Consider the following 15,369-nt stretch of genomic DNA (forward strand, 5'->3'; position numbering starts at 1 on the left):
GCAATTAATGATGTTCAAAGAAATGATCAAGTTTGCTTCCACTCACAGTGGATTTACATATCCCGATATACTAATACAATAATACACATGTATACACTAATTTCTTATTATCTGGGGTATATTTAAACTTAATTCAGACTACGGTGACTGCAAAAGTGACTATAAAGTGACTATAAAGAAAGCTGATTGCCGAAGAATTGATACTTTTGAACTGTGGTGTTGGAGAAGACTCTTGAACTGCAAGTTGATCAAACTAATCAATCCTAAAGGAGATCAGTCCTGAATATTCATTGGAAGGACTGATGCTGAAGCTGAAACTCCAATACTTTGGCCACCTGATCCGAAGAACTGATGCATTGAAAAAGACCCTGATGCTAGGACAGATTGAGGGCAGGAGGAGACGGGGACGACAGAGGATGAGATGGTTGGATGGCATCATGACTCAATGAACATGAGTTTGAGTAAACTCCGGGAGTTGGTGATGGACAGGGAGGCCTGGTGTGCTGCAGTCCTTGGTCCATGAGATCACAAAGGGTTGGACACAACTGAGTGACTGAGCTGACAGTGACTGCAGCCACAATATTAAAAGATGCTTGCTCCTTGGAAGAAAAGCTATGAGAAACCTAGACAGTTTAGTAAAAAGCAGAGACATCACTTTGTTGACAGATGTCTATATAGTCAAAGCTATGGTTTTTCCAGTAGTCATGTATGGATGTGAGAGTTGGACTGTAAAGAAGGGTTAGCACTGAAAATTGATCCTTTTGAACTGTGGTGCTACAGAAGACTCTTGAGAGTCCCTTGGGCAGCAAGGAGAACAAATCAGTCAGTTCTAAAGGAAATCAACCCTGAATATTCATTAGGACCGATGCTGAAGCTGAAGCTCCAGTACTTTGATCATATGATGCGAAGAGCAAACTCACTGGAAAAGACACTGATGCTGGAAGAGATTGAAGGCAGGAGAAGAAGGGGACGATGGAGGATGAGACGGTTGGACGGCAGCATCAACACAATAAACATGAGTCTGAGCAAAGTCTGGGAGATAGTGAAGGACAGGAATGCTTGGTGTGCTGCAGTTCAAATCAGACATGACTTAGTGACTGAACAAGAAGATTCTAGGAAATTAATAGCCATTTCAGGTGTGATTTCAGCCAATTTTTATAATATGCTAACTGTACAACTAGACAATTCTTAACCTAAATTGATGAAATATTTCGCCATCTTACAATCACAACCTTATTTTCCCAAAAATTCATGTTTTCTGAAATTCATGTTTGGGTTTAATGACCTCGAAGTTTTTATGACACAGAGATGAGCTGCTGAAAATCAAACTGTGTCCTGCTCTATGGAAAGTGGAAACTACTGATTCTCCTGGTCAGCTGCTCATCCTCTCAGTCCCTCACTTAACAAACGGATCGTAGACTTCAAGGGTGGTGACACGGCCTCAGAAGAATAAATCAAGTTATAAACAGTGCTACCACTTAATCAGAGGTATAAGATGTGACACACACAATTAAAACATATGGTGCTGAATAATTTTAAAGAATATTTAGCTACTTTGAAACTCCTGTCTCAGAAATCTTAACATGATATCAAGTCCTACATAATATCAAAACTGGATATTTTGTAAATGCTGCCCTTTTTTTTAAGAAAATTGAAGTCATATCCATTTTTATCTGAGTTCATCATCATTTTTATAAAAACCAAATATCCCATCAAGATCTCTGCACTGAAAACTAGATGGTGTTGCCGAGAGAAATTAAAGTCCTAAATAACTTAATGGATTAACCAAGTATTTCGACTGAAAGACTCAATATTGTTAAGATGTCAATTCTCAATTTTATCTCTAGGTGTAGTTCAGCACCAATTAAAATCCCAGCAGGTTGTGTGTGTATTCCTATGTGAGTGTGTGTGTGAAAACTGACAAGCTGATTCTCAAATTTAAGTGGAACTCCAGAAAAACTAGAATAGCTAAAACAAAACTGTAGAAGAATAAGCCAGAGGCTCTACAATATTGTACAACAGGGATTTTTATAATGTAGTGCTGGTGCACATATAAACAAATCAGTAGAATAGAGAGTCCAAACACAGACCTGTGCACATATGGTCTCCTGATTTACCACAAAAGGGCCAGTGCAGTTCCAATGGGAAAGGGATGGTCTTTTCAATCAATGATTCTGGATCAGTGGAACATCAATGTAGAACAAAACTGAACCCTTACCTCACACCATGCACAGAAATTAACTAGAGATTATCTTAGACATAAATGTGAAAGGTAAAACAATAAAGGACTACAGAAATATGTAAAATCTTAATGAACTGAGGGTAGAAAATATTCATTGATAGGGACACAGAAAGCACAAAAGGTTGATAAATTGGCCTTCATTGAAACCTTAATAATCAAAAGACAATGTTAAAAGAGTGAAAAGGCTATCCAGGGACTATTACAATATGTATTTCCAACAAAGGATCATATCCAGAACATACAAAGAATTTTCACAACTTGATTAGGAAAGGTTTGAAAACCCTATGATAATATGAAAAAAAGAAACTAAGCAGTTCACAAAAGAGAATATTCGTATTGCCAACCTGCACAAGAAAAGGTGCTCAATGCCTTTAGTAATCAGGAAAATGCAAAGCAAAATCACAGTGAGGCACCACTAAATGGCTAAAAAGTAAAGAACAGCACAAGTGCTAACGAGGATGTGGAGCAGGAAAGATCCCCTATGTTGCTGTTCATGGGAGTGGAAACCAGTACAACCACTTAAGAAAACTGGTAGCATTTCTTAAAGCTAAACAGTCATGAACTCTATGACCTGGAACATCAATAACTCAAGAAAAAGGAGTACAGAAATAGTGCAAAAGGTTCTTTTAGAAGGGATATTCCTCACAGCAATACTCATAAGCATCTAAAACTAGAAACAACAAAATATTCATTGACAAGAATAAATAAACAAATTGTGGTATATACAGTGAAAAAGTGTAGCAATAAAAAAGAATGAACCACTGCTATATGCAATGACCTGGATGAATTTCATAGATATAATAAGTGGAAAAAAATACCATTCTCCAAACAATACAAACTTCAGAATTCCATTTATAGGAAGTTCAAGAGATTGCATGACTTATCTATATCAGAGTACTGGTTACCTTGGTAGGGTGTCAGCTGGGATGGGATCCAGGAAAGTCTTCTGGGGTTCTGGAAAGTTCTATAATTGGATCTAAGTGACAGTTTCACAGATGTGTAAATACATTATGCAAAAATTCACTGCACTGTGAACCTAAGATTTGTGGACCTTTGTGTGAGTAATACCTCAACAGAGTGAGGAAAACAGCTTGTCTTTGAGAAAGCACTGTAAGCTAAAAGTAATTTTTATAAAACAAAACACCAAAATTCTGATCAAATTTTTTACAATGACTTTGAATGACTATATGACTGTTGTAAATGAGGTTAACTTTAAATTCTTCACAGTGTATATAGGGAGACTCCAACAGATGATTGGCAAGCACATATCCAGACTATGGAAGGAACTTCCTACTATGATGCATTGGTAATGACTGGAAGGTATGTTAGCTTATTGCCAAGTTGGAAACAGTATATATCTTATTTAAATTCTTCTGCAGACTTAATGAATATATGATGATGCCAAGATAATACACCTGTCACTTTGAAGTAAATAAAATTGAACATTTCCAGTAATATTTATGAAAATGCTTTTCACTAAAGTCTTCAGTTTATAAAAATCAAATATAGCTTTATATCTCTAGTATATGTGCTCTGTTATGAAAAGCTGAACAAAAAAAATGAAAACTAAATGTTAAATTTAAATGAAGTAAGTCAGGTCAGTTCAGTTCAGTCGCTCAGTCATGTCCGACTCTTTGTGACCCCATGAATCGCAGCATGCCAGGCCTCCCTGTCCATCACAAACTCCCGGAGTCCACCCAACCCCATGCCCATTGAGTCGGTGATGCCATCCAGCCATCTCATCCTCTGTTGTCCCCTTCTCCTCCTGCCCCCAATCCCTCCCAGCATCAGGGTCTTTTCCAATGAGTCAACTCTTCGCATGAAGTGGCCAAAGTACTGGGATTTCAGCTTCAGCATCAGTCCTTCCAATGAATACCCAGGACTGATCTCCATTAGGATGGACTGGTTGGATCTCCTTGCAGTCCAAGGGACTCTCAAGAGTCTTCTCCAACACCACAGTTCAAAAGCATCAATTCTTCGGTACTCAGCTTTCTTCACAGTCCAACTCTCACATCCATACATGACCACTAGAAAAACCATAGCCTTGACCAGATGGACCTTTGTTGGCAAAGTAATGTCTCTGCTTTTTAATATGCTATCTAGGTTGGTCATAACTTTCCTTCCAAGGAGTAAGCATCTTTTAATTTCATGGCTGCAGTCGCCATCTGCAGTGATTTTGGAGCCCCAAAAAATAAAGTCTGACACTGTTTCCACTGTCTCCCCATCTATTTCCCATGAGGTGATGGGACCAGATGCCATGATCTTAGTTTTCTGAATGTTAAGTTTTAAGCCAACTTTTTCACTCTCATCTTTCACTTTCACCAAGAGGCTTTTTAGTTCCTCTTCACTTTCAGTCAGACAAAGACAAATATCATGATATCATTTTATGTGTAGAATTTAAAAATATGATACAAACGAGCATATTTACAAAACAGAATTGACCCACAAACATAGAAAGCAAACTTCTACAGTTAGCAACAGGGAAAGTTGGGGAGAGATAAATTAGAAGTTTGGGATTAATATATACACACTACTATATATAAAATGGATAAACACCAAGGACCTACTATATAGCACAGGGAACTATACTCAGTATCTTATAATAACCTATGACGGAAAATAATCTGAAAAAGAAATATGACTCTTCTGTACACCTGAAACTAACACAATGTTGTAAGTCAACTATATTTCTGTTGAAAATAAAACAACTAAATGCTAATTCCTTGGGTATGAGACTCATGGTACAATAAGCTGAATGCATGGGTCTCGTGGTTCATTGCATATAATGGCAATACAATAGAAATGGATACAAAAAGTTGGATATGTTAATTTCTTTAAGCAATGGCACATTTTAATATAAAGTAAATCATACTTTTGGGGTAAATGTGCATGTATCTTGAAGAACTATTGATAAGACCCAAATATCTCAGCATCTTATCAGGTAGACAGGAGAATTTAGGCAGGGGTAATGTTTCAAAGGAGAAGGCAATAGCACCCCACTCCAGTACTCTTGCCTGGAAAATCCCATGGACGGAGGAGCCTGGTAGGCTGCAGTCCATGGGGTCGCGAAGAGTCGGACACGACTGAGCGACTTCACTTTCACTTTTCACTTTCATGCATTGGAGAAGGAAATGGCAACCCACTCCAGTGTTCCTGCCTGGAGAATCCTAGGGACAGCGGAGCCTGGTGGGCTGCTGTCTACGGGTTCGCACAGAGTCTGACACGACCGAAGTGACTTAGCAGCAGCAGCAGCAGCATTCTAAAGGCTCGTGGTAACCTTGCAAAAGTGATTACTAAAAATTCACCACAAAAGATGCACTACTTAGAGGTCCTTAATCAACAGACCTTTTCAAATTTTAGTGCAGAAGTCTTTGACAGATTTATCTTAAGACGCGGTCAGTGGTTGTCAGACCTCGTTTCTGCCTGACTTAGCTTGCAGGACCCGGGCAGTTCATAGGGTTGTAAGCATACTGCAAGGGGGTAAAGCACCAGACAGGAAGGCTAGGTCAGATTTAGGAAAGATTATCTGATTTCATCGAGATTACCTACAAAAATTACATATATTTTAAAAATATTTTTATCCTTTTCTTCCTCTAAAAATTAGAAACCTGAGGGCCCGAAAGCAAGTCGTTTAAGAGAAGTTATGTGACTTCCCCCCAGATCACAGAGTGACTTGATGGCAGTGATGAAACAAAACTCATATCCCATATCCTTGTTTTTTCCTCTGTGCTGTACATGCTTCTCAAAATCACATTCCAAACAAACTAACAAAGTACCTATGATACTGTTCTCATTATTTAGTAGAAATGTATTTTGTCCTTGCTCTCAGTTTGAAACATGTGCTTGAAAAATATCACTTGTTCCCTTAATCTCTAAATCCTTCTCCTTGTTCTCACCTGCTGACTTGGCCTCCTATTCAACTGGTAAGCGTTCTAATCCAGAAACTAGATCACATGCCTTTCGAAACATATTTTGCCTATCATTGCTCTGGTCTTTCCACGCCCACTTATATGTAAAAGTTGTCAGTTTGGTATTCCCGAAAGGCAGTTTGTATTCCTTCTTTCTCCTCTCAAATAGCACAGGGATGGAAGGGATTACATGGGAGCAATGCGTGCGATGAGAGAAGGGAAGGAAGGCATTAGCTGCCTCCTGACAAACTGCAACATGTCTCTCTCTTGTCTGTTTTGACTGCTTCATTTTTTCTATTTCTTCATATCCTCAGGAGTACACATACTGTGTTATGGAATTGTGTGTGTTAGTTGCTTAGTCGTGTCCAACTCTTTGCAACCCCAGAGACCGCAGCCCACCAGGCGCCTCTGTCCATGGGATTCTCCAGGCAAGAACACTGGAGTGGGTTGCCACCTCCTTCTCCAAAGGGAGCTATATAGAAAGAAAGAAAGTGAAGTTGCTCAGTTGTGTCCGACTCTTTGTGACCCCATGGACTATAGCCTACCAGGCTCCTCCATCCATGGAATTTTCCAGGCAAGAGTACTGGAGTGGGTTGCCATTTCCTTCTCCAGTATTATGCAATTATTACCTTTATAATCACAGTTAAGTCTGTCCAGTTTCACAGGCGTTTTGTTTATCACTCTTCTTTTTTAATTGAGGTATAGTTGATGTATAATGTTATATGTTTCAAGTGTGCAACATAGTTGTATAATTTTTAAAGCTTACACTCCATTTACAGTTATTATAAAATATTGGCTATATTCCAAGCACCAATGCTTATACTTGTAGCATATTTTATTCATAATAGTTTGTACCTTTTAACCTCCTGCCCCTATGTTACCCCCTCTCCCCGCTGGTAACCGCTAGTTTGTTCTCTACATCTGTGGGTCCGTTTCTTTTTTGTTACATTCAGGAGTTCATTTTGCTTTTTAGATTCCATCTTTCTCCGTCTGACTTATGGGCTTCCCAGGTGGCGCAGTGGTAAAGAATCTGCCTGCCAATGCAGGAGATGCAAGTTTGATCCCTGGGTCAGGAAGATTCTCCAGAACGGGAAATGGAAACTGGCTCCAGTATTACTGCCTGGAGAATCCCACAGACAGAGGAGCCTGGCAGGCTACAGTCCATGGGGCATATCATTTAGCATAATACCCTCCAAGTCCACGCATATTGTTGCTAATGGCAAAATTTCATTCTTTTTTATGGCTGAGTGTTCCATTGTGTGTGTGTGTGTGTGCCTGCTTTATCTTTCATTCTTTATCCACTGATGGACACTTAGGTTACTTCCAAATCTTGGCTACGGTAAACCATGCTGCTATGAATATTGAGGGGCATGTATCTTTTCAAATTAGTGGGGTTTGTTCACATATATACCCAGGTGTGGAATTGTTGGGTCATGTGGTAGCTCTATTTTTAGTTTCTTGAGGAACCTCCACACAGTTTTCCACAACAACTGCAACAAGTTACATTCCCACCAACAGTGAACGAAGGTCCCCTTTTCCCCACACCCTTGCCAACATTCGCCACGTGTGGTCTCTTTGGGGGCAGCCATTCCGACAGGCGTCACTCTTGTTTTCTAACATGTATTGAGGAAAGTTGTTCTCTTTACCTTTACTGACAAAACTCATGAGGCAACATTTGTCTCAGGATTACAGTTGAGGAGATGAACAGAAGTTTACTGCAAATGTAGAACGAGCTTGTATTTTTTTCATAAATGGATCAAAATAAGAACTTTCAGGCGGTTTCCCCTTTTTTTCAGGCTGACAGACTTCCTATTGACAGAGGCCTTTCCTTTGATTGTTACTAGTTGTCCTTAGGACCTCTGTACACTATACTTTGCTAATACCTATGATAAAGGATTATGGAGTATCCTAGGCTGGGAGAGAAACAATGGTCAACAAAAAGAGGTAAAGAACATCAGACCAGAATATAACCAAAGAAATATGGACGAGTGACCAAACAAGAAAAAAACGCAACACAACTATTTTAACAAAGAGGTAACAAAGGGGTCACAGAACCTTCACTGTTTATTTTTTGTCCAGAGCTGTTCCTCCAAAGGAGAATACTTGGTTAGAAGCTATAATCTTTATTTAAAAATTCTGAAGCTTTATTTAATAACTGTGGTTAGGAGCCATAATCTTTATTTGATAACTGTGAAGCTTTCCAGCACTTTAAAAATTGAGGAGTTACAAAGTACATTTATCAGCAGTAGGACTTGTGTGTGTGTGTGCGTGTATGTGAAAGTCATTCAGTTCTGTCTGGCTCTGCAAACCCACGGACTGTAGCCCGCCAGGATCCTCTGTCCACAGAATTCTCCAGACAAGAATACTGGAGTGGGTAACCATTCCCTTCTCCAAGGGATCTTCCTGATCCAGGGAATCTTCTTGACCCAGGGATTGAACCCAAGTCTCCTGCACTGCAAGCAGATTCTTTACTCCATCTGAACCACCAGGGAAAGACTCTTAACCTCGTACCATATTGAACATGAGAAATTCTTCAAAACATAGAATAAAATTCTCTATATAATAGCATGCCTCCTCACCTTGTTTTCTGTTTTTATTGCTTTTGATGATAATTTAGCACACTTCCCTGAGATTAAGGAGCGTGTGTGCGTGAAGTCCCTTCAGTCGTGTCCGACTCTTTTGTGGACTGTAGTCCACCAAACTCTTCTGCCCATGGGATTCTCCAGGCAAGAATATTGGAGTGGGTTGCTATTTCCTCCTGCAGGGGATCTTCCTGACCCAGGGACAGAACCAGCGTCTGTTACTTCTCCTGCATTGGCAGGTGGGTTCTTTATTACAAGCGCCTGGTGGCTCAGATGGTAAAGAATCCACCTGCAATACGGGAGACCTGGCTTTGATCCCGGGGTTGGGAAGACCCCCTGAGAAAGGAAAGGCTACCCACTCCAGTATTCTTGCCTGGAGAATCCCATGCGCAGAGGCACCTGGCAGGCTACAGTCCATAAGGTTGCAAGGAGTTGGACACGGCTGAAGCCACTTAGCACAGCACATCGCAGAACCAACTGGGAAGCTCCTAGATTAAGGAGAGTGGGGCAGAAAGAGAAGCCATAGGATACATATGATACATAAGCTTCTATCATAGAGGAATGTTTTAAGAAAGTGATTAAAGCCAGTCTGGAGCTAATGCATGCGATATATATTTGTTAATCCAAGTCTCTTCCCCACCGTTTTTTTGACAACTGAGCTGAAACAGCCACATTCAAATTGTTTACCTGCTGTGTGAAAAGAGTCAAGTATGCCTTATAATCTCAACATAATGGTAATACTGACCAAAGAATATGAAACCACTAATTCTGAATAGTGTCAGGATTTTAATTTTCAAGGTGTTATTGAATCTCTCTGTATTATTCTTGATTCCACCCCAGCTGAGCCAATATTGCAAGTCACCTTGAAGTACTCCATTGAGTTCAGTAAAGCAATTAAAAGACTCAAATGATCCTTCGTATATTTAAGTTTAACAGCAGACTGTTGACAACTTCACAGGCTCCAGAGCTGACATCCTAGCCTCTCCCTCAGATTTGTTATATTTTATTTTTAGCTGTAATCACTTCCCTCCGGTAAATGGCTAGTGACCACACGCACAGGTCTGCACATGAGGAAACTAAAAAGGGAAGCTTGCGCGTGAATCAGACACACAAGGCAGGAGAGGAGCCCCTGGCAGGCCAGGCTCGGGATGCCATCCTCACCAGCAATCCTCCCCACAGGCTGTGCTGACGCTTTCAAATAATGCAAATGATACTTCCAATCAAGTAACTTCCACGGCACGTTTAGGGTGAGTTGTTTCAGAGAACCTCCTACCAGACAGTCTGATAAAATCAACTCTTCATCTTTAGTCATTTCCCTCCATGCTTCGAGTTACATAAAGCTTACTAGACTTACGATCAACTTGGAATTCACACCCAGGAAAATCTTTCAGAAAGATTAATTTGGTAGAGTAAATTGAGCCAGAACATATGCATTCCAATTTCCCCATATACAGTCAGTCAGTCAGTTCAGTCGCTCAGTCATGTCCGACTCTTTGCGATCCCATGAATTGCAGCACGCCAGGCCTCCCTGTCCACCACCAACTCCCGGAGTCTACGCAAACTCATGCCCATCGAGTTGGTGATGCCATCCAGCCATCTCATCCTCTGTCATCCCCTTCTCCTCCTGCTCCCAGTCCCTCTCAGCATCAGGGTCTTTTCCAATGATTCAACACTTCTCATGAGGTGGCCAAAGTACTGGAGTTTCAGCCTCAGCATCAGTCCTTCCAATGAACACCCAGGACTGATCCCCTTTAGGATGGACTGGTTGGATCTCCTTGCAGTCCAAGGGACTCTCAAGAGTCTTCTCCAACAGCACAGGTCAAAAACATCAATTCTTCGGTGCTCAGCTTTCTTCACAGTCCAACTCTCACATCCATACATGACCACTGGAAAAACCACAGCCTTGACCAGACGGACCTTTGTTAAGGTAACCCTGATTAAAGAACTGGGCTAGCAAAGTACAAAAGCATCACAGTCAGGCAAATCCCAAGCTGGGGGAGCTTCCGTTCTGCAAGATGATTACATTCTAGAGATCCGTAGCCAACAACGCTGTACTATTCACGTACAAGTGTGGGGCTGCCTGGTGGTTCAGTGGGAAGAATCTGCCTGCCAGTGCAGGAGACACGGGTTCGATCCCTGATCCAGGAAGATCCCGCACGCCGCGGAGCAACAGCTCTGTGCGCTGCAACTACCGAGTTTGTGCTCTGGGGTCATGAGCTGCAGCTACTGAGCGCACGCGCCACAAGTACCGACGCCCACGTGCCCTGGAGCCTGAGCTCCGCAGCAGGAGAAGCCTCTGCAACGAGCGGCTCGTGCACCGCAACTGCGGAGGGCACCCCAGCCACGACTAGGAAAAACCCTTTGCAGCAACGAAAGCCCAGCAGAGTCAAAAATCAATAAGTGATAATACATTTTAAATATAAATCAACGGAAGGTCACATCAGCTATAAAGAAATGTGTTACCAGAGTGGAGCTCATGTTAAATATTCTTACTCCTCCAAAAACTTATTAAAGTGCAAATTAATAAGTAAACAAATAAAAATAAAAGGAACCTGGCAGCATAAGCTGAGGAAAGAAGAGACAATTATCAAAGAGGTGAGTGTTTCTTTATTTTCCTAAAACATATGGCATTAGATTCACCTGGGAAGCTGGTTAAAAATGTCAATTACTGAATTCTGCCCCAGGCTGCCCTGCATCATAGGTGTCTCTGGAGTGGGACTAGGGAATCAATACTCCTAGAATAAGATGATCCTTATTCACACTAAAACTGGAAAACCATTTGTGTAGATCCTTCAGATCATCATCAGGAATACTTATTACACACTAGCATGTGCCTGGAAACTGATTCATTCTCCTTTCTAGCCAAAAAAGTCCTATTGCCTCTGATTAAGTAATTACTTGCATTACCTGCTATGTCTCTTAAAATGAAGAGACATTAAAAAAATTCAGGAGAGTAAAACATTATCAGAATAAACTCCCTGCCCTATGTACTTCTTTTTGCCATGAGTCTTTCTGATTTTTCTGATAAAAGAAATTGTGAGAGCCACAGGATGTCCTTCGTATGGTGTTAGCATATTCAAACTCCCATGTACATTATTTTATTAAGTGTACCTCCTGCCAAATTAGTGAAAAATCATAAAGACTTACAAAATATTCAAGAGACTCAGATGTGTTATATCTTTATAAGAGATTGTTATAAAAGTCTCAAAAGTCTCTACTGGGGTGTATTATAAACCTCTATATACCTTGTTAGCCAAAATTCTGAAAGAAATATTCGAAAGAATAAGCACAAGACAGCTCATAGTCTCAGGACATAGCATCATGTGTGACTGTTGTCAGAATCCATTATGTGTAGTCATTTGCACAGAAGGCAAATCAGAGCTTCTCTTTGTTTAACAAATGGCTTTTCAGAGTGTTAAACTTCATAATATAAAGTGCATCTGATTCAGTAACTTACACAAACTCAATGTTCAAGAAAAGTTTTCCAAATTAGCCACTTGATCATTTTTAAAAATCAGAGATGGAAATAAATGTTTCAAATTGCCTTCAAATCCTTTGGAGATATTTATGAGGTTGATAATTTAACAACTGTAAGTAAATATTAGGGCTTCCCTGATGGCTCAGTGGTAAAAAATTAACCTGTCAATGCAGGAGTCATGGGTTCAATTCCTCGGTTGGGAAGATACCCTGGAGAAGGATATGGCAACCCATTCCAGTATTCTTGCCTGGAAAATCCCATGGAAGTGGAGCCTGGCGGACTACAGTCCATGTGGTTGCAAAAGAATCGGACACAATGCAGCCACTAAATAACAATTATCTATTTAGGTCAAAAAGTACTCTCAAGGCTGTTATTTTCCTGTTCACTTCATCTCAGACACTACAAAACTGACATACAATTAAGCTAAATTTCTTTTTCTATTTTAGTCTGTTTTCACTTTTCCCTAATTAACATTAGAAACATCCCTTAATACTAACTGGGAATGAGTTTCCATATTAAAAGCTGAATAATTTAAATAACATCATTTAAAGGTGAAAGGGAGAAATAGACACACGGATGTACAATGCACCCTTATATTTGTAAATATCAATGAGATAAACAATAGCTATTTAGACTAATACATATATTGAAAAATGTAAATTTAGGCATTCTCAATGTGTAACTTGAAGGTCAATGGGGAAAACAATAAGTTCTTATCTGTTTTTTACTTGTAGATTTAATCTATGTCCTCCTCAACAATAGTAAGATTTACTTCAATAATTTTTTAAAATAAAGACTATAAGGAACATTTGGAGACTGGACACAAAGGCAACCTGGATACCTGGCTTGTCCCTGCTCATGACGGAAGCGGAAACAGGAAGCAGGAACGTTGCTGCCCAGAGCCAAAGCTTCCAAGAGTCAGCGAGCCTCATGGTGCCTCTGAACCATGGGGGCCAGTAGCCACAGATCTGCAACAGAACAAAATGTCTGAATTGAGCTAGTGTATGCAGTTCCTTCCATTATTATCCCCAGAAAATCCTCAGCACCAAGGAGAACACAATATATTTTTACATTATATATAATTATGTAATTGGATATCTGATTATATATAATTTGCTGTTGCTGTTCAGTTGCTCAGTCATGTACAAATCTTTGAGACCCCATGGACTGCAGCATGCCAGGCTTCCCTGTCCATCACCATCTCCTGAAACTTGTTCAAACTCATGTCCATTGAATTGTTGATGCCATCCAACCATCTCATCCTTCGTCGTCCCCTTCTCTTCCCACCTTCAATCTTTCCCCAGCATCAGGGTCTTTTCTAATGAGTCAGCTCTTCACATCAAGTGGCCAAAGGACTGGAGCTTCAGCTTCAGCATCAGTCCAGTCCTTCCAATGAATGTTCAGGGTTGATTTCCCTGGTTTGATATCTCTGCAGTCCAAGGGACTCTCAAGAGTCTTCTCCAACACCACAGTTCAGAAGTATCAATTCTTCGGTGCTCAGCCTTCTTTAAGGTCCAGCTCTCACATCCATACACGATACTGAAAAAGCCAGAGCTTTGACTACATAGACCTTTGTTGGCAAAGTAATGTCTCTGCTTTCTAATATGCTGTCCACATTTGTCATAGCTTTTATTATAATTAGACACTATATATTAATGTAGACTTTATTATGCATGAAAAAGCTCTGAAAATATTTTCAGATTAGTTCCTATTTATTAATGTCCATAGAGCCTCCTATTTCTCTTCTTTGAAATCTTTTTAAAACCACTCCACATACAGTGATTTGCATATATATTTTTATGGGGGGGGGTGGTGGTGGCAAGGGGGCTTCCCTAGCAGCTCAGATGGTAAAGAATCTGACTGCAGTGCAGGAGACCTGGGTTTGATCCCTCAGTCAGAAAGATCCCCTGGAGAAGGAAATGGCTACCCACGCCAATATTCTTGCCTGGAGAATTCCATGGACAGAGGAACCTGGTAAATGCACATATTGAAATTTACCATCATAACCATTTTTAAGAGTATAGTTCAATGATTTTAAGTACTTCCCACTTAATACTTACCACCACCATCCATAACTTTTCATCTTGCAAAACTGAAACTCTGTATCTATTAAACAATAACTCATCATTTCTCCCACCCCCAGCCCCTGGCAACCACCATTCTGTTTTCTGGTTCTACGAATTTGACTGCCCTAAGTCACATATATGGGGACTCATGCTGTATTTATCTTTTTGTGACTTTATTTCACTTGGTATAATGTCCTCAACTTTCAATTATGTTGTGGCATGTGTCAGTATTTTCTTCCTTTTTAAGGCTGAATAACATTCCACTCTATGTACATACCACATTTTGTTTATTCATTCCTCCACTGAGAGACACTGGGTGCTCCCATCTTTTAGTTATTGTTAATAATGCTGCTATGAACATGAATGTGCAAAAATCTGTTCAAGTCCCTGCTTTCAATTCTTTTGGGTACATACTCAGAAAAGGTCATATGATAATTCGACTTGAATTTTCTGAGGAACTGTCATACTGTTTCCCTTAGCAGCTGCAACGTTTTACATTTCCACCAAAAGTGAACCATGGTTCTAATTTCTCCAATCCTTGTCAACATTATTAGCTTATGATTTTTTGCTTTGTTTCATTTTTTTGCCTTTTAAAAAAAAAATAGCAATCATCCTAATGGGTGGAAGATGGTATCTCACTGTGGTTTTCATTTTCCTGAGGATTAGTGATTTGAACATCTTTTACCTGCTATTGGCTTCCCTGGTGGCTCAGAGGGTAAAGCGTCTGCCTGCAAGGCAGGAGACCTCGGTTCGATCCCTGGGTTGGGAAGATCCCCTGGAGAAGGAAATGGCAAACCACTCCAACTCTTTTGCCTGGAGAATCCCATAAACGGAAGAGTCTGGTGGGCTACAGTCCACGGGGTCGCAAAGAGTTGGACACGACAGCGTTTTTCACTTTCTTTACTTTTCTTTCTATCTGCTATTTGTATATCTTCTTTGGATAAATGTCTATCTAAATCCTTTGCCCATTTTTTAATCCAGTTTTTTTTGTTTTTGTTGCATTGTAGAAATTCTTCGTATATTTTGAAAATTAATCTCTTATCAGACATGCATGTTTGCTCAGTCACTTCAATCGTGTCCGACTCTCTGTGAC

The 15,369-nt window shown here is 40.2% G+C and overlaps 1 protein-coding gene across 1 annotated transcript in view; it reads right to left on the minus strand.

Annotated features, from left to right (window-relative positions):
• Positions 1–15,369, minus strand: part of COL19A1 (collagen type XIX alpha 1 chain) — a 424,857-nt gene that overhangs the window by 397,539 nt on the left and 11,949 nt on the right. Inside the window, exon 2 of the mRNA XM_070450224.1 lies at positions 13,052–13,178. Within this exon, the coding sequence (XP_070306325.1) occupies positions 13,052–13,142 (91 nt within the window). The 5' untranslated portion in view covers positions 13,143–13,178. The remainder of the gene's footprint in view (positions 1–13,051; positions 13,179–15,369) is intronic.

The sequence above is a fragment of the Odocoileus virginianus genome, chromosome 19 (assembly GCF_023699985.2).
Source record: "Odocoileus virginianus isolate 20LAN1187 ecotype Illinois chromosome 19, Ovbor_1.2, whole genome shotgun sequence".
Lineage (NCBI taxonomy): Eukaryota > Metazoa > Chordata > Mammalia > Artiodactyla > Cervidae > Odocoileus > Odocoileus virginianus.